Source organism: Loxodonta africana, chromosome 21 (assembly GCF_030014295.1).
Source record: "Loxodonta africana isolate mLoxAfr1 chromosome 21, mLoxAfr1.hap2, whole genome shotgun sequence".
Taxonomy (NCBI): Eukaryota; Metazoa; Chordata; class Mammalia; order Proboscidea; family Elephantidae; genus Loxodonta; species Loxodonta africana.
The window spans coordinates 11,296,748-11,316,889 of NC_087362.1; the positions used below are offsets into that span (position 1 = coordinate 11,296,748).

Here is a 20,142-nt window from a genome sequence, read left to right on the forward strand (position 1 = left end):
GTCCAGCTCTGTCCGGGACCCTCTATTGTGATAATTAGAGAAATTTTTGAAAATTATATATTCTACTTATCAAATGAATTTAAGCCCACTCCTTGAAAGTATACAATTCACTACTTATTCAAGTCTAAGGAGGAGGCATGCTGGAAAGGAAGAGAAAGAAATCTGCAAACATGAAACTTCTAAATCTCTGGTCAAGAAATATTGGAAGTGACAGGCCAAAGTTTAAATGTCAACATCAAGCATGTAAAGCACCAATGGTTTTAAATCCAGCCTCCGCTCTGAACATATGTATTCTATAGCTTTCAGACCAAAGGAACCATGAGCACCTGAGAATTCAATTCTACAGACCAGCAGTGAAAAAAAAAAAAAACCAAACCCACTGCCATCCAGTCGATTCCGACTCATAGCGACCTTAGAGGACAGAGTAGAACTGCCGGATAGAGTTTCCAAGGAGCCTCTGGCATTCAGACTGCCGACCTCTTGGTTAGCAGCCGTAGCACTTAACCACTGGGCCACCAGAGTTTCCCAGCAGTAAAGAGGTATTGAAATAAACCACTCTGTCTTTTCTCCCCTAGGATTGACATCTTTAAGTACGTGATCTACGGCATTGCGGCTGCATTCTTTGTGTACGGCATTTTGCTGATGGTGGAGGGTTTCTTCACAACCGGGGCCATCAAGGATCTCTATGGAGATTTCAAAATCACCACGTGTGGCAGATGTGTGAGCGCCTGGGTATGTTATTCCTCCACGTTTAGGGCTTAATATGGGTGTATTTTAGCACACAGGCGGTTGCCATTCATCTGCTAATCATATTTTTTTTTAACATAGTGACGTTCCGTCTTGTGATGGCTATCTTAAACCTTGATAATATTATTTTCTGAATTAAGATTATTCCTTGTGAAAATTCACTGCCAAATTCTCAAGTCATATGCAACAAAGCTAGTTTTGCTTCTGGAGGGAGCGAAACCGTTGATTGATTTATGATTAGGTTCCCCCCCGCCGCCCAAGGCTTTAGTGTTCCCATACGATATTTACAGTAACAGAAAAATCTATTTGCAAGTTATAAGGAAGACATGTGTCTCCCCCTTTCACAACTGAAATACATTTTTTCTATTTTACTGTAAATATGAGGTTAATTATATCATGCAGTTTCTGTTTCTATAGACACAGACAAGCACTGCATTAAATTAGGTTTCAAATCTTTATTGATACGATATTTAATGATAGTTCAATCTTGCAGTCATACTCCAGAACTAATCTAGACAATGCATGTGCGCACACACACACACACACACACACACACACACACGAATGATGAAAATTAAAGAGTAATATAATTGGAAATACTTGTGAATTTTCTGTGGAATCAATTTCCTCTAATGAAAGGTTGGACTTTCCATCTCTGACTAGCAGTTTTTTTTTTTTCTTTTTCTCATGTTAAATAAGAACATGTGTTGAATTACTGCATATAATTCATAGTAAGTTATCTTTAATAAAGGATGGTATAAATTATTTGAGTCTTACAGAAAAGTAAAATAGATACCAACAAACTTTTTTTTTTTTTTACCAGCTTGAAATAAGTTCTATTATGTTACTTACATTGGTAGTGATAATAATCTGGTAAGATAGCGTAGCTGTGTTGTGTATTTCTGTTTGTTTCTGGGATAATTTCTTGTAAAACTCGTTATTTCTGTTTTCGGACAATGCTTATTGTAATACTCAAAAGAGTCAAACACGTATAAGTGTGAGCAAAATGAGAATTTCAATAATGTGATTAAGGAGCTTTAAACTGGGCCTTGCCACCTAAATTTTTAGGATTAAAGATACCACATTAATGGCCTGGAGGAAGATAAGATATACAAAGATCACATATAAATTCAAAAAATAAAAAGTAAGTGTGATAATTCTCGAGCCCAACTCATGGCGACTCCATGTGCGTCACGGTAGTTGGGTTTGACTTGAGAGCAACGTAGTTTAAGCGTATTTATACCATCAGAGAGTAACCACTTGGCAGGAAGGGTGCAGTCAATTACGTTTCGGTCAGAATTGTAAAATTATTTCACAGGATTTTATGAGGAAGCAAAAAAATCACAGAAGAAAATGTGCATCAATGTATAATTATCTACCTGCCATTCAAGTATCTTAAAGAAATCTAAAATAAAAATGCTTAAAGCAAAAACATGAGCCACGGTTTTGCCTGTAACGATTGTGTCACCAGTCCCACCAAACAGACCAGAAGGGTGGTGGCAGCAGCTGAGTGGGCTCTTCCAGAGGTGACCCAGCAGGGAGTCAGCCCCCCAAGATGCCCGTACCCACCCAGGGAAGGAGCGGAGCTGAGGCAGAAGCAGTAGCTGGATTCTCAGTCATTTTACACAGGCGGCGATGCCTGGCTGAGGCCACGGAGACAGGCCCTGGCTACCTCAGTACCGCTTGCATGAAAGGGACCCGCTCCCTGGCCGGAGAAGAAAATAGTGTGGCTACTTCCACCCCACCCCACCTGCTCCCAGCTTGCTTATCACTGAATCAGAAGGGGAAAAGAAAGTTTTATCTCCCACATTCTCCAGCCACTTACTGTCCTTTCTTTCCTATTCCCAATCTGTCTTTGTTGTTGCTTTGCTTTTTTTTTTTTTTTTTTTAATTTTTAAGGCCTATAGTCAGAATTGACTTGACGTCAGTGAGTTTGGTTTTTGGGTGGGATAGTCCATTTTTTAGTCCACCAGGCGTTCCTTGGAAACTCTGTGGGCAGTTCTACTCTGTTCTGTAGGGTCGCTATGAGTCGGAATCCACTTGATGGGAACGGGTTTGTTTGTTTGATTTTTAGTACTGTGTCTTGGAAACCCTGGTAGCAGTAGTGGTTAAGAGCTAGGGCTGCTAACCAAAATGTTCGTACTTTGAACCACCAGCCAATCCTTGGAAACCCTATGGGGCAATTCTACTCCGTCCTATAGGCTCGCTAGGAGTCAGAATCCACTTGACTGCAATGGGGTGGGAGGTTTGTACAGTCTATCTTAGTTCCCCTCTGGCGTAGGCTGCTAACCAAAAGGTCCGGGTTTCAAACCCAGCAGTCGCTCAGCAGGAGGAAGATGTGGCAGTCAACTTTCTAAAGATTTATGGCCATGGAAATCCGACAGGGCAGTTCTACCCTGTCCTAGAGGGTCGCTGAGTCGGAATCCACTCCATGGCAACGGGGTTTCTTTTTTTTTTTGGTTTGATCTTACCTTCAGTGAGTTCACCTGTTAGCCTGGTTTTTTTTGTTTGTTTGTTTTTGTTGTTCATTTTTTCTGTCTTTCTTAGGTTTAAAAATGTCTGTGCTTTTGAAGTTAGATTCAATGCATTTCTGTTTGGAGTCCTGAATAATATTAAAGGATGGAGTAAAAAAACTTCTCAGTTTTTTTTTTTTTTGCAACAACCATATTACCTGAAATGGAGTCCTGGTGGGTGGTTAAACTTTTGGCTGCTAACCAAAACATCAGCAGTTTGAATCCACCAGCTTCTCCTTGGAAACCCGGTGGGACAATTTTACTCTGACCTATAGGATCGCTATGAGTTGGAATCTACTCAGTGGCACTGGGTTTGGTTTTGGTTTATATGAGATGAAAGCCTTCCTGAATTAGTACTAAAAAACTTGCTATTCTAATTGTGTTTCTTTATGCTGCATAATAAATAAATGGCTACTACTTGAACCTAGATCAGCACAAAGGCAATTAATTTTAAAGCAGCATTGCATTACTGAAGAGACATTAATCAGTATTGTCTTTACTTAATGAACGCTCTTGAAAGAGTAACTTAATATGTGCGATGTGTTTTCTCTCATGCAGTATCAAGACCGAGTTCATTTCTGAATTTTAATACTATTCTTCAAAATCCAGAATGTGATGCACATAAAACACAGAAGCGTAATATTAATATTTGAGTGTGTGTGCGTGAAAATCATTATTCACAACTTTACAAATACATCATAAGGAAAGAAGTTAATCAAACTAAGAAACAAAATTTATTTACATGAGGTATGAAATGTCACCTAATTGAATACAAGTCAGGCACATGTTATTGAATATATTAATTTATTATATTTAATGAATGTAGAAATATTTATTTCTCTCGACTATTTTTCCCATTGAATTTTAAACCAAAAAACATGTATCCTGTTGCAACTGGGGAGGCATTTAACACATCATGTTTTTAAATTTTGGTTTTTTGTAGTGCCCCTCATTCATTTTTTTTCTCTATACCTTAGTATTTCCCATTGTTATTGTGACAGTGGATCTCAGAGTTTATCTATACTTGTTCTGACACTTTAGATTCTAATCCCCATACTTTGGAAGTAATGGATTTCTTAAAGTTACTACACTCTGTGGAAATTGTTGTTAGCTGCCCCCTGACTCGTGGTGACCCCATGCACAATGCAAGAAAATGTTGTCAGGTCCTGCACCATACTTATGATCTCCTTGGGAATGAGTTACACTTGTTTTTCATAAATCTACTTGCTCTAAGAGTCAAAAAAAGTCGTCAATAAAGAAATAAGAAAAAATATATAAGATTATATAAGAAAAAATAAATCAGACACGATTTTCAAAGCTATCATATTAAATGGTTACCGTTATCTCCATTTTACAATGAAAGAAACATATGCTATTTGTTTTTTAATGCCCTTGCATTTATCCTCAGATGTTTGTAGATTTTGATCAAAGCATATTAAACTAATATTTATAAGACACACTATAATTACCTTTAAATCTATTTTGTGTGTTGTAACTCACAGCTTATTTTCATAGATTAAAATCATCTTTTAATACTAGTAATAAGTGCAGTAATAATAACAAGAAAAATTTGTGAGGCGCTTCTTGTTGTTAGTAGCTGCTGTTAAGTCAGCCCCCAACTCATGGCAACCACGTGTGCCACAGGATCAGACTATTGCGGTTGATAAAGTTCACAGAGGCTGATTTTCAGAAGTAGATTTCCAGGCTTTTCTTTCTAGTCTGTCTTAATCTGGAAGCTCCCCAGAAAGCTATTCAACATCATAGCAATATGCAAGCCTCCACTAACAGACAGCTGGTTGCTGCGCTTGAGATGTATTGGCAGGGAATTCAATGTATGTCCATTGTTTTGTGCCTTGTAAAACAGAGGATGTTTAATTTTCAAAATAACAATGTGAAGTGGATACTAGTATTATACTTATTTTACAGAGGAAGAAACTACTGCCTATAGAAAAAGAGTGATGTGTCCTGGGTCACACTGAGTGGTGGAGCCAGTTCTGAATTCAAGCATCTGACAATAAGTGCTTGAATTCAAGCCCCTAAGCTCATGACCAGAATTTGATTGATAATTTTATGGCATATTTGGGCTAATTTATTAGGATAATTATCTGTTTGTGACCACTATTCGCCTGTCAGTTTATTGCTCTGATGCTGTAAACTATGCCACTGGTATTTCAAATACCAGCAGGGTCACCCATGGTACACAGGTTTCAGCTGAGCTTCCAGACTAAGACAGACTAGGAAGATGAACATGGCAGTCTACTTCTGAAAAACTGACCAGTGAAAACCATATGAATAGCAGCAGAACACTGTCTGATATACTGCGGAAAGATGAGCTGCTCAGGTTGGAAGGCACTCAAAATATGACTGGGGAAGAGCTGCCTCCTCAAAGGAGAAAAACAAACCAAACCCATTAATAATTGGAACATGGAATGTATGAAGTATGAATCTAGGAAAAATTGGAAATCGTCAAAAATGAAATGGAATATGTAAACATCAATTGATATCCTAGACATTAATGAGCTAAATGGACTGGTATTGGCCATTCTGAACCAGACAATCATATGGGCTACTATGCTGGGAATGACAACTTGAAGAGGAATGGCGTTGCATTCATTGTCAAAAAGAACATTTTGAGATCTATCCTGCAGTACAAGGTTGCCAATGACAGGATAATATCCATAGGCTTACAAGGAAGACCAGTTACTATGACTTATTCAAATTTATGCACCAACCGCTAATTCCAAAGATGAAGAAATTGAAGGTTTTTACCAACTTCTGCAGTCTGAAATTGATCAAACATGCAATCAAGATGCATTGATAATTACTGGTGATTGGAATGCAAAAGTTGGAAACAAAGAAGTAGAATCAGTTGTTGGACGATATGGCATCAGTATTAGAAATGATGCTGGAGATCTCATAACAGAATTTTGCAAGACCAATGCCCTACTTATTGGAAATACTTTTTTTCAACAACAAAAATGACGACTATACATGTGGACCTTGCCAGATGGAATACACAGGAATCAAATCAACTATAGGACAAGCTCAGTATTACCAGTCAGAACAAGGCCAGGGGCCAACTGTGGATCACAGCATCAGTTGCTTATATGCAAGTTCAAGTTGAAACTGAAGAAAATTAAAGCAAGTCCAGGAGAGCCAAAGTGCAACCTTGAGTATATCCCACCTGAATTTAGAGACCACCTCAAGAATAGTTTTGACTCATTAAACAGTAATGACAAAATACCAGGCAAGTACTGGGATGACCTCAAAAACATTATACATAAAGAAAGCACAAGGTCATTAAAAAGACAGGAAAGAAATAAAAGACCAAAATGGATGTCATAAGAGACTCTGAAACTTCCCTTAAATGTAGAGTAGCTAAAGCAAATGGAAGAAATAATGAAGTAAAAGAGCTAAACAGAAGATTTCAAAGGGTGGCTTGAGAAGACAGAGTAAAGTATTATAATGTAATGCACAAAGACCTGGAGTTAGAAAACCAGAAGGGAAGAACACACTCGGCATTTCTCAACCTGAAAGAACTGAAGAAAGAATTCAATTCCCAAGTTGCAAAACTGAAGGATTCTATGGGCAAAATATTGAATGACACAGGAAGCATCAAAGGAAGATAGAAAGAATACACAGGGTCACTGCACCGAGAAGAATTGGTCGATGTTCAGCCATTTCAGGAGGAAGCATTTGATCAAGAGCTAACGGTACTGAAGGAAGAAGTCCAAGCTGCATTAAAGGCATTTGCAAAAAACAAAGCTCCAAGAATTGACAGAATACCAATTGAGATGTCAAAACAAACAAATGCAACACTAGAAGCGCTCACTCCTCTATGCCAAAAAAATTGTAAGACTACTAACTGCCAACCAACTAGAAAAGATCCATACTTGTGCCCATTCCAAAGAAAGGTGATCCAACAGAATTTGTAAATTATCAAACAATATCACTAATATCACACAAGTAAAATTTTGTTGAAGATCATTCAGAAGCAGTTGCAGCAGTACATCAACAGGCAACTGTCAGAAAATCAAGCTGGATTCAGAAGAGGACATGGAATGAGGCATATCAATGCTGATGTCAGATGGAACTTGGCTGAAAGCAGAGAATACCAGAAAGATGTTTACTTGTGCTTTTTTGACTATGCAAAGACTTTCTACTGGGTGGAACATAACAAATCATGGATAACATTGCGAACAATGTGAATTCCAGAACACTTAATTGTTCTCATGCAGAACCTGTGCATAGACCAAGAGGCAGTCGTTCGAACAGAACAAGGGGATATAGCATGGTTTAAAATCAGGAAAGGTGTGTGTCAAGGTTACATCCTTTCACCATTTTTATTCTATCTGTATGCTGAGCAAATAATCTGAGAAGGTGGACTATATAAAGAAGAACACAGCATCAGGATTGGAGGAAGACTCATTAACAACCTCCCTTATGCAGATGGCACAATGTCCCTTGCTGACTTTGAAGGGGGCTTGAAGCACCCACTGATGAATATCAAAGCCTAAAGTCTCAGTATGGATTGCATCTCAACATAAAACAAAAATCTACACAGTTGGGCCTATAAGCAACATCATGAGAAATGGAGAAAATATTGAAATTGTCAAAGATTTCATTTTACTTGGATCTACAATCAACACCCATGGAAGCAGCAGTCAAGAAATCAAATGACACATTGCACTGAGCAAATCTGCTGCAAAAGGCCTCTTTAAGGTGTTGCAAAGCAAAGATGTCACTTTGAAGACTAAGGATAAGGAAGACCAAAGAAGACTCGATGCCTTTGAGTTATGGTGTTGGCAAAGAATATTGAATATGCCGTGGACTGCCAGAAGAACAAACATATCTGTCTTGGAAGAAGCACAGCCAGATGCTTTTTAGAAGGGAAGATGGCAAGACTTCAGCTCTTTGGACATACTATCAGGAGATATGAGTCCTTGGAAAAGGACGTCATACTTGGTAAAGTAGAAGGTCACTGAAAAAGAGGAAACTCCTCAACACGATGGGTTGAAACTGTGGCAGCAACAATGAGGTTGGCGCAAGACCGAGCAGTGTTTTGTTCCGTTGTATATACTGTCACTGTGAGTCAGAATCTACTCAATAGCAATGGGTTTATGAGTCAAATCCAACTCAGAGGCACCTAACAACAACAGCCACATCTGTTTGTGAAGGTCTTTTATAATTCTCTTTCATATCTTAGTAAGATCATTTATTGTTAATTGGAAACCTCCTCCATTACAGAGGTCATAATTTTACTCTTTGCTTTCATCCACAGACATTAATTGTCTGTGATGCAATGGGTTTCTTTATATTGTCTTTCTGGCCCTGCGTTTGTAATTCTCCCATAATGATTTTTGGGCCTAAATCTTGAAAGTGATAGGTCAGTTTACTATCTGAATAAGTGACTTGGAAGTGATTGGTCAGTTTACTTTTTGCATAAGTGACTTGCAAGGGGTTGGTTGATTTACTCTCTGGATAAGTGGCTTGTAGAATTGGTTTGTTCACTGTCTGTATAAGAGGCTTACAAACCCACGCAATGGGATCGGTCAGTTTATTATTGGCCTAAGGGGTTGATTGATTTCTGAAAACCAGAACCTAAAGTTGTCAAGGAGTGTCCCTATATAAGAGGCCAATCTCACAGAGGTTTCTGGGAGCTTCCTGATGAAGGGAGCCAGGAGAGGAATGCATCCTTTGGACCCAGCATTCCTGTGCTGAGAACTTCCTAGACCCAAATAAAAGAGTTATAATTGGGTCTAGGGCTGTAACACTGAAGAGCAAGAAGGACTACATAGTGGGCGAGTTGTCCCATGGAGAGAGACAGCTCCAGTGGGCGAGTCAGCCCACAGAACATATGGCGACAGAGACAGCAGCTGGGACAGTAACAGAAGTGAAGAAGACAACCCAGATGGCGGCAGCAGAGTGTAAAGACAGAACTCCAACTTAGGGCTGGAAGGAGCAACCAATAGCAGAGCCCGCCGAGGGACATCACGGAGTTTCCTGGGTGAACGTTTCCTGATGGGTGAGAATGAACGTTGTTTTTCAGGAAGGGTAAGCAAGGCTCCTTTGAGATGTGGAGGCCCACTGCTGGGACCCCACAGAACCTCACCCTTGGCATATCTTTGTTTCTGTTTATCTCCTTCTCTCTTATTAAAGTTGTTATTGTAGTTATGTTGTTTCCATGAGTTCACTGTGACCATTCCAATGAATTATTGAACTCAATAGAGAAAATGCTGTGGGAGGAACAGCTGATGTCAGAAATGGTAGAGAAGTTGGAGAATGGGGGTGTATTTGACTTCAGCTCGGTGCTGATTCTTACGGTCAGAGTTATTATCACAGTCTCTTTTTACAATGAATAAGACTGAAGAAGAATTGATGCATTTGAATTATGGTTTTGGCATAATTATGGACTGCCAGAAGAACAAACAAATCTGTCCTGGAAGAAGTACAGCCAGAATGCTGCCTAGAAGCGAGGATGACAAAACTTCATCTCACAAACATGTTATCAGGAGGGACCAGTCCCTAGAGAGGGACATCATACTGGGTAGAGGGTCAATAAAAAATAGGAAGACGCTCAACGAGATGAATTGACACAGTGGCTGCAACAATGCAAACAGCAACGATTGTGAGGATGGCACAGGACTGAGCAGTGTTTCATTCTGTCGCACATGAGGTCACTGTGAGTCAGAACTGACTTGACAGCACCTACAACAACGACTTTTTACAATACAAAGACACTCTGCGAAGGATAAAAGAACTCAACAGTCTAAGATGATTTTCTGTTTTGAGGACGTAAGGAGTCTTAAGGTAACTTTCTAAGAGAAGCTGTCATCAAGGAACTCTGCATATCTAGCTTCTCTCAAAATTAGCATCTTTTGAAATTAAATTTAAAAAAACAACTTTTTAAATCGATACTGTGGCAATACAGAATTTGTAGAATAAGGCCTCATCTCATAATTGACTCGACTGGTTTTGTTTTTTTTGGGTTTTCTCTCTGGAATACCCAAATCTAAAATCGGAAAGGCAACATTATTTTTCGGGGATTATAAAAAATAGTTTTTAGCATTGGCTTTTCAGTAGGAAAAACAAAACATTCAAAAACCAGGAAAGTAGACTGCTTCAGGCACAGTAATAAACCTGAGAATAATATTTCAAAAAGCACTGCATTGTAGCAGAAGAGACAAGGATTTTTTTTAGCTTTTGCTGCAGTTATATGAACTCGATCTCACACACAGCTTCAGAACTGAGCTCCGTAAATACCAGGGCCGTAGAGTAGCTTCAGGTCCCTGGATGGCGCAAACAGTTTGTGCTTAACTTCTTACTTAACCGTTTGGTAGTTTGAAGCCATCCATCAGTGCCATAAAGTTTACAACCAAGAAAACCCTATGAAGAAGTTCTACTCTGTAACACAGGGGGTTGCCATGAGTTTGAATCAACTCAATGATAATGGGTTTGTTAGACCAGTCTCAGTTAACTTTCGAGATTTATTGACTATGATGGTACAGAAATTCTAGGAAACGGAAAGGGGGAGGGGGGGAGGTATCATCCTTTTCAGATTTCCAGAGTAAAAAGTTAATGAAAATTTGTTTGCCTCATAAGATGACATTGATAAAATAGAAAAATCTAAGATGTTGTGTTACATACACAGGTTGTCTCAGTGGCAGTCCTGAGACCCCTAACAGCCACCCTACTACCAGGATGAGGACCCCAACCAGTAGCGTCAACCCCTCTATAGGTACCACATCCGTTTAGTCTGATTAAGCCGCACACAAAGGTCAATGTCTTGGCAAATGAAAGCCATTTAATTACTCACAGAAGAGAGACAGCAAACACCAGGAACAGCTTCAGGGTGTGCAGTCCACTCTGGTTTGGAAAGTTGTCCATGTGAAGATGGAGACTCCTTTACACAGGCCACCACTTTGCACTGGAGGTGAGGGACGAGGAAATCCTTCCCCCAGCCAGCTTTATATTCCAGAGGCTACATGCTTCACTACCCGGAGCACAGTCGTAGATATTCCAGCCTGACTACCTGAGGAGGCAGCATGGTTATATACATGTACACCAGCGCAGGATTGTGTTACTTCAGCCCTGTTGCTTCTCTGTATGGAACATCAGACTTCAAGGTGGGCTGTTGTTTGTCCTGAAGCCTAAAAATACCAGCAGAGGGAGGAAGAGGGTGGGAGGAACTAAAGCCCTTGAAGTGTAAATCCTTTATTGTTAAAACCAAAAGCAAACCACTTGCCATCGAACTCAGTTTCTTAAATACAAGACACCTACAGCAGCTAAAAATGGAAAAATAGTTCGAATCATGCAGATGCCTCTCATATCACTTTAAATTGTGACTGGAATTCAGTTCAAGAATAAGAACTTCTCAAAATGTTGAGCCAGTGTTTCATTTTGTTTTCTGTTCATTTGCTTATTTTTGTTCAAGTTATCCTCAAGTTATAATATATAGCTCTTTAAGGAAATAATTCTACCAAGCGGTTAAAAAAAAATTGTACACTCAGCAGCATTTGTCAATTAGATTTATCTACATGACAGATTATCCTAGGATATAATTTCATATCATTTCAGATTTCCTATATTTTTGATGTCCCAAAATACTTTTAAAATTTTTTGATTTAAAATGGCATAAAATTTACAGAAGAGTGAAGGTGGTACAGAGAGTTCTCATAGACCCCAGGTTGAGTTTCCCTCTTCATTAACATCTTTAGTATCTTACATTTGTCACAATTACTGAAGCAGTATTGACACATTATCATCAACCAATGTCCATACTTTATCCAGATTTCCTTAGTTTTTCCCTAAAGTCCTTTTTTGTTCCAGAATCCCAGTTAGGATACCACATTACATCTGGTTATCTCTCCTTAAGCTCCTCTGAACTGTGCGGTCTCTCATATTTCACTTGTTTTTGATGGCCTGAGAGTCCTGAAGAGTACTAGTCAGTTATAGAATGTCCTCAAATGGAATTTGATTTGTCTGATGTTTTTCTAACTTTTAGACTGGAGTTATGGGGTTTGGGAGGAGGACCCCAGAGGTAAAACATCCTTCCCATTGCATCATATCAAAGCTACCTGAAGTACCAAAAAAAAAAAAAAAACCAATACTGAAAAATAAAGACAAAAGACAGGACAAAAGACGCTGTCTACTCCATGTTTTCCTAAACTAAATTTTTATGTTAAAAATAATAATAACACTAAAGTATAAATTTTATTATAAGTGTGCGTTGTGTATTATGGTATAAGGCTGTACCTTCTTTTTTACAGAACACTAAAAACTTTCCATTTCTGATTTAATTAATATTATATTTAATCTGAAAATTTACTGCCCACTGAAAATTTCAAAAGAAATTTCTATTTCTCATGAATTTTCAATTTGTACTTACAAAAACATTCTATATCTAGTTTAAATGAAGTCATCTGAGGGTATGTATTTTTTCAATAAAAAAGTTTTTAGTAAAGCTAGAAATTCACCTTAAGGATAGCAAATTTCCTCACATTTATATACTTTATGGATTACAATTTAGCATCCTGTGACACTCTCATCTTAATTGTTGTAAATGTAACATTGATGCCAAACTTTTGGTTAACAGCTGTAGCTCTTAACCACCATGCCTCCACAGTCCAGATAAATTATATTTAGGCTACTCCTTTATTTTTTTCTGCTCTTCCCATTTGTTAACCAAATATGGTGTTGAAGTAGGAAAGGAAGAAAAGAACTAGTTGAGAAATTTATGTCAGTTGGTGAGGGCATGTGAGTGTGTACCAACAATCATTCCTTTCTCTCAAAATACCTCTATGTTGTACCCCCAAAAAACCAAACCCATTACCATCGAGTCGATTCTGACTGAGAGTAGAATTGCCCCATTGAGTTTCCAAGGAGCACCTGCTGGATTTGAACTGCCGACCTTGGTTAGCAGCCATAGCACTTAACCGCTATACCACGAGGATTTCTTGTATGTTGTACAGGGAAATGGAATAAACCTGAGGCAAACGTTTCAATGTGCTCCTTGGGATGCCTCACTCCATTGTTCAGATAAGATCTATCTTAATAATATTAACTTTTCTGCCATTACTTTATTTTACCCCCTTCTCTAGTTCTGTAAAAAATTTTCTCATCTCAGGTCTGGGTGAAAAAAAAAAAGAAAGACCAAAACCAAATAAAAACCACTATGGCATTCCTCATTTCAGTTTATATAGTTCTATTGCATTTCTATCACATGTGATTAAAAACATTCAAGTTGTTTTTAATAACTTAAGTACTTGTAGTTCTAAATCACTAATAATCACTCCAAAATTACTTTCTTTAGAAACTTTAAAGATATATTTTCTTTCATGACCTAATAAGGCCAGACTGTAGCAAATATTTTGGGAAAATTATATACTCTATTAGATTGGCACATGTATTTGATATAGGTAATACTCTAATGAGCTTCAATAAAGATGATACTAATTTTCATTGTCTCATCAATATTTTAAGAGCTGCTTTATGTAAATGGAAACCCTGGTGGTATAGTGGTTAAGAGCTATGGCTGCTGACCAAAAGGTCCACAGTTCAAATTCAGCAGGCACTCCTTGGAAACCCTATGGGGGCAGTTTTACTCTGTCCTTTAGTGTTGCTATGAGTTGGAATTGACTTAAAGGCAACGAGTTTGGTTTTTTTTGGTTACGTAATGTATGTTATATATAAAAAATGTATAGGATGTTGTTGTTGCTACGTGCCATTGAGTCAGTTCCAGCTCAAAGCAACTCTGTACCTTAGTGTTTAATGAGTCAAATCTCCAAATTCAGGTGGGATATACTCAAGGTAGTATTTTAGCTCTCACGGACTTGTTTTATATATATACTGGTATGTATATTAACATATATATGTTTATGTTATAAAACAAATTCACATAGAAATTATAGATTTAAGGTGCCATTTTGCTAGAAAACAAACACATAGTCTTACTGGTCTGCAAAATCTCTCACCTCTTCTGAGAACCGAAAAACCAAAAACACCCATTGCCATGGAGTCGATTCTGACTCATAGCGACCCTATACACTAATGATCAAAGACCAGACAAGTTGTGGGAAGACATCAAGGACATCATACATGAAGAAAATAAAAGGTCATTAAAAAGACAGGAAAAGAGAAAAGACCAAAATGGTTGTCGCAAGAGACTCTGTAACTTGCTCCTGAATGTAGAGTGGCTAAAGCAAATGGAAGAAATAATGAAGTAAAAGAGCTGAACAGAAGATTTCACAGGGCAGCTGGTGAAGACAAAGTAAAATAATGTAATGAAATGTCCCTCCCAAAACAGTGATACTCAAATATGAATCAATATTTATTTCTCTGACTTATTTTCTTGTTCTTTATGACTTCCTGAAGGTGCCAGTAGATAGGCTAATCTTGAAGAGCAACAAGTCACTAGATGGTTTAGGAATGATTTGCTGAATAAACACCTGCAGAAACAATAATTGTAGTTTAGTGTGGCCTTCTTCATTGACCCTGTTCAAAGATGTAAATAAAAACTAGTATCCCTAGTGACTTGACATCTGAAAATGGACAACGATCAAGGAATACACACTGGTTATCAATCACTTATGTGTATATCATATAGTGAAATGACTAATTTTCTCTTTGTTGGACATTAAAGTTATTCAACATGTCAAAATTATCAAGTTCTCTATCTGACTTAGAGAGATAACATTCTAATATTTATATCCTATTATTAATAATGCACAATTGAATATGTTCAGAGTTCATCTGAAAATCTAATGTCTTAATGATCTTTGGTTAATTATTTAGCACAGCACTTAATAGCCATAGTAAGAATAAGCAAAACATAAAAGTTGATAATAATTGCTCAACAGTGGTGGAATTATTTCATTTGTATGGGTGGTAGTAAAAAGCCTGACAGTGTCAACCTAAGTGAGATAATATCTCCATGGCTAAAATTTGTCTTCCATGTCAATCAGACAAAAACGTCTCCTTTCAATTACACTTTCATTCACTTGACAACTTTTTCTTTTCTTTTTTCAATTAGAAAACCCTGGTGGCGTAGTGGTTAAGTGCTACGGCTGCTAACCAAAGGGCTGGCAATTCGAATCCACCAGGTGCTCTTTGGAAACTCTATGGGGCGGCTCTATTCTGTCCTATAGGGTTGCTATGAGTTGGAATCGACTTGATGGCACTGGGTTTGGATTTTTTTTTTGTTTGTTTGTTTTTCAATTATGGTGAATTTTAATTTAAATAAGAAACAATTATGCCCGTTAAGGGGTGAATTTGAATATTTTAATTCAGTGCTTAGTTTGTATGCCTGATTAAATTATAACAACTGTTGTTTCTATATTTTCTATATTTTTATTTATATGGCTATATTATTGTATACATTTTACAGCAGTTTTTATAGTGACTCTTCAGCATATTTCTAAGAAAGTATTACAAGTTAATGTAACTTCTAGTGTTTTAACTGCTTTTAACTAGTGATATGTTAATATTAACAACATTTTAATTCGTATATAGTTTACATACATATAGGAGTCACTGGGTTGTACACATGGTTAAGTACTAGCCGAAAAGGTTGGTAGTTTGAACCCAAACAGAGTAACCTCGGGAGACAGGCCTGGTGAACTTTTTCCATAAAGTCACAGGCTTGTATTAAAAATAATCAAAACTCACTGAAATTTAAACATAAGATTTATTCTGAGCAGTTATTTTATATGCATATAGGGACACCATTCTGATTCCAGAAAAAACAAATGGCTTGAAGAAGCTAGCTACAATGAGGCTTACAAAGAGAAGAAGAGGGAGAGGAATAGAAGACCAACCATTGGCTAATTTTAACATAAGTGATTGAAACATGCCTCCCTCCTTACTAACTCATTGCTGTCCAGTGAATTCCGACTCGTAGCGATCCTATGGGACAGAGTAGAACTGCCCCCATAGGGTTTCCCAGGAGCTGCTGTTAGATTTGAACTGTCAACCTTTTGGTTAGCAGCCCAAGCTTTTAACCGCTGTGCCACTAGGGCCACTGATACCAGGTTAATTCTGGCCTGGCTGCTGATAATTTGGCCATTCGCTCACCTGCAGCCATGAGGCTTTTGGGGATTTAAATAAGGAGATAATGGTTGGACAGCTGCCGTTTTCTAGCAGGATAAGACAAATTTTATATTGCTGTAGAGCAGTTTCCCCCCATGCAACTGTGTGGATCATAGCAAACTGTGGATAACACGGAGAAGAATTGGAACTACAGAACACTTAATTGTGCTCATGAGGAATCTGTGCATAGATCAAACACAGTCATTAGAACAGAACAAGGGGATACTGCCTGGTTTAAAGTCAGGAAAGGTGTGCATCAGGGTTGTATTCTTTCACCATACCTATTCAATCTGTATGCTGAGCAAATAATCCGAGAAGCTGGACTATATGAAGAAGAACGGGGCATCAGGATTGGGGGAAGACTCATTAACAACCTGTGTTATGCAGGTGACACAGCCTTGCTTGCTGAAAGTGAAGAGAGCTTGAAGCACTTACTGAAGAAGAACAAAGACCACAGCCTTCTGTTGGATTACACCTCAACATTTAAAAACACACACAGACACACAAAAAAATCCTCGCAACTGGACCAGTAAGCAACATCGTGATAAACAGAAAAAATGAAGTTGTCAAGGATTTCATTTTACTTGGATTCACAGCCATGGAAGCAGCAGTCAAGAAATCAAAAGACGCATTGCACTGGGTAAATCTGCTGCAAAGGACCTCTTTAAAGTGTTGAAAAACAAAGATGTCACCTTGAAGACTAAGGTGCAGCTAACTCCAGCCATGGTGTTTTCAGTAGCCTCATACGCATGCAAAAACTGCACAGTGGATAAGGAAGACGAAGAAGAGTTGACGCCTTTGAGTTGTGGTGTTGGCGAAGAATATTGAATATACCATGGACTGTCAAAAGAACGAACAAATCTGTCTTAGAAGAAGTACAGCCAGAATGCTCCTTAGAGGCAAGGATGGCGAGACTGTGTCTTACATACTTTGGACATGTTGTCAGGAGGGATCAGTCCCTGGAGAAGGACATCATGCTTGGCAGAGTACAGGGTCAGTGGAAGACAGGAAGACCCTCAATGAGATGGACTGACACAGTGGCTGCAACAATGGACTCAAGCATAACAACTATTGTGAGGATGGCGCAGGACTGGGGAGCATTTCATTCTGTGGTAAATAGAGTCAATACGAGTCAGAACCGACTCCACAGCACCAAACAACAGAGAAGTTTCTGGCAGGCATTTGCAGTTTGGGTCAGGCTTTTTATGGTTAATACCTACTTTTGAGGGTAATAAAAACCTTAAAATCAAAGTAAGATGTCTGTTATTTTTCCTATTCAGCACTTGAAAAGGCTGTGGAGCAGTTCTCCTCTGCAAACATGGAGTCGCCATGAGTAAATCAACGTGATATCAACTAACGACAACAATATATGTATATTGACCAAGAGCGTATGTCATATTTGGTTGTAGACAAATTTCATTTCTAAGTAATTCTTCTTAATTTTGTTCTTAAAAACAATCTATTGTTCTGGTCTTTTCCAAGCAATGAGACACCATCATTTTGTACCATCATGAGATTTGTTAGTTTAAAAATGACTCCTGACTCTCAGTGATGTATCATTGCCAGTAGCTTGGTTTTCACAGTCATATTTTTATTTTTCGGGATAACTTAAGACCCAGTAAATTATTCTGGTAAATACATAATAGGATTATATTTCTTCAAAAGGAAAACATTATATCCATGCTGTTCTTCATTTGACACGTATTTGTTGAGCTTCTGCTCTGTGCCAGGCACCGTTCTGGGCAATAAGGATAAACAGTGAATAAAATGGTTAAAAGTTTAAGTATTTTCTCATCTCAGCCCAAGAGCTTATGCTTTTGTTTCTGTTTTATCAGAGAATAAAATAACTCTGAACAATATAATGTGATAAGCTTATTAAGAAAGTGCTTGCTGTTCCAATGTGTCTTCTTGGCTATTATTGTGTAAAACATTATGCAAAATTGTTATCATTTTTATTTTTTACAAATTTATGGAGAATAATAATTGGTTTTGGTTACTATATTGTTCTCTTAACTACTTCAATTTAAAAAAAAAAACTTAGGGTATTTTTTTATAATTTTCCATCTTCTGAAAACCAAGAACAGATAGTATTACTGCAGTTGTTGTATTAATGACTTGATATTTTGCTTGATTTTATAAAGGTTACTCATATAACTTGAATTAAACTTTGTATACATCTAAATCTAAGGAAACCTCTGTCTACGTATTCATCTGTCTTTGAAAAATCTCTGTAGCTTTATCCCTGTAGCTCCGTGTAGGAGAGAAGAATTTATTCCACAAATACTTCTTCTGATGACATTTTTAACAACTGAGATTAAAATCTTTAATAATTTCAAAATAAATTCAAAAGAATTTTTAATAGCCAGACAACACAGTGAAAACTTGGCCTGTAATGTTAGCAATTCACCTGAGTTCATGAATAAATTCTTCAAATCATTGCTTTTTAAAACAATTTCGTGATCATGACTTGTACTTAGGTAGTTTTGGGCGATGATGATGATGTTTGTGTATTTTCAAATAATTTACATAATGCGTTTTGCCTGTCAGTTGAGATGATCATGTGATTCTTTTCTTTTATTCCATTTATGTGGTAGATTACATTGATTGATTTTATAATGTTAAACCATTCCTGTTTCACTTTTTTACAGGTGAACATCCAGTTTTGCCAGCAACATTTGTTAAAAAGACTGTCTTTTCCCCACTTAATGGACTTTGTTCCTTTGTCAAAAATCAGCTTACCATAGATGGATGGTTTTATGTCTGGGTTCTCAATTCTGTTCCCTTGGTGTATGTATGTGTCTGTCATTGTACCAGTACCAGGTTGTTTTGACTGCCTTGACTGTATAGTAGATTCTTAGATCAGGTAGTATGAGGCCTCCTACTTTGTTCTTTTTCTTCAGTAATGCTTTGCTTATCTGGAGCCTCTTTCCTTTCCATATAAAGTTGATTAGTTTTTCCATCTCATTAAAGAATGCTGTTGGCATTATATTTGTAGATCGCTTTGGGTAGAATTGACATTTTCACAGTGTTGAGTCTTCCTATCCATGAGTATGGTATGTTTTTCCATTTATATAGGTCTTTTTTGGTTTCTGGCAGTAGTGTTTTGTAGTTTCCCTTGCATAGCTCTTTTACATCCCTGGTTCAATTTATTCCTAACTGTTTTATCTTTTGAGGGGCTATTGTAAATGGTATTGTTTTCCTGATTTCCTTTTTGAAGTTCTCTTTGTTGGTGTAGAGGAATCCAACTGATTTTTTGTGTTGATCCTGTATCTTACTACTCTGCTGAATATTTCTATTAGTTCCAGTAATTTTCTTGTGGAATCTTTGGAGCTATCAGTGTATAGGATCATATCATCTGTGAATAGGCATAGTTTTACTTCTTCCTTTCTAATTTGGATGCCCTTTATTTCTTTTTCTTGACTTATTGCTTTAGCTAGAACTTCCAGCACAATGTTAAATAGGACTGGTAATAAACGGCATCCTTATCTTGTTCCTGTTCTTAGGGGGAATGCTTTCACCCGCTCTCTCCATTGAGAAAGATGTTGGCTGTTGATTTTGTGTAGGTGCACTTTATTATACTGAGGAATTTTCCTTCTATTCTATATTTTATTGAGAGATTTTATCAGGGATGGGTGTTGAACTTCATCCAATATGTTTTGCCTGTCAATTGAGATGATCATGTGATTCTTTTCTTTTATTCCATTTATGTGGTGGAATACATTGGTTGATTTTATAATGTTAAACCATTCTTGCATATCTGGTATGAATCCCACTTGGTTGTGGTGAATTATTATTT

General features: G+C 37.6%; 1 protein-coding gene across 1 annotated transcript in view; it reads left to right on the plus strand.

Moving 5' to 3' along the window:
• Positions 1-20,142, plus strand: part of GPM6A (glycoprotein M6A) — a 393,537-nt gene that overhangs the window by 347,805 nt on the left and 25,590 nt on the right. Inside the window, exon 3 of the mRNA XM_023554995.2 lies at positions 576-732. Within this exon, the coding sequence (XP_023410763.2) occupies positions 576-732 (157 nt within the window). The remainder of the gene's footprint in view (positions 1-575; positions 733-20,142) is intronic.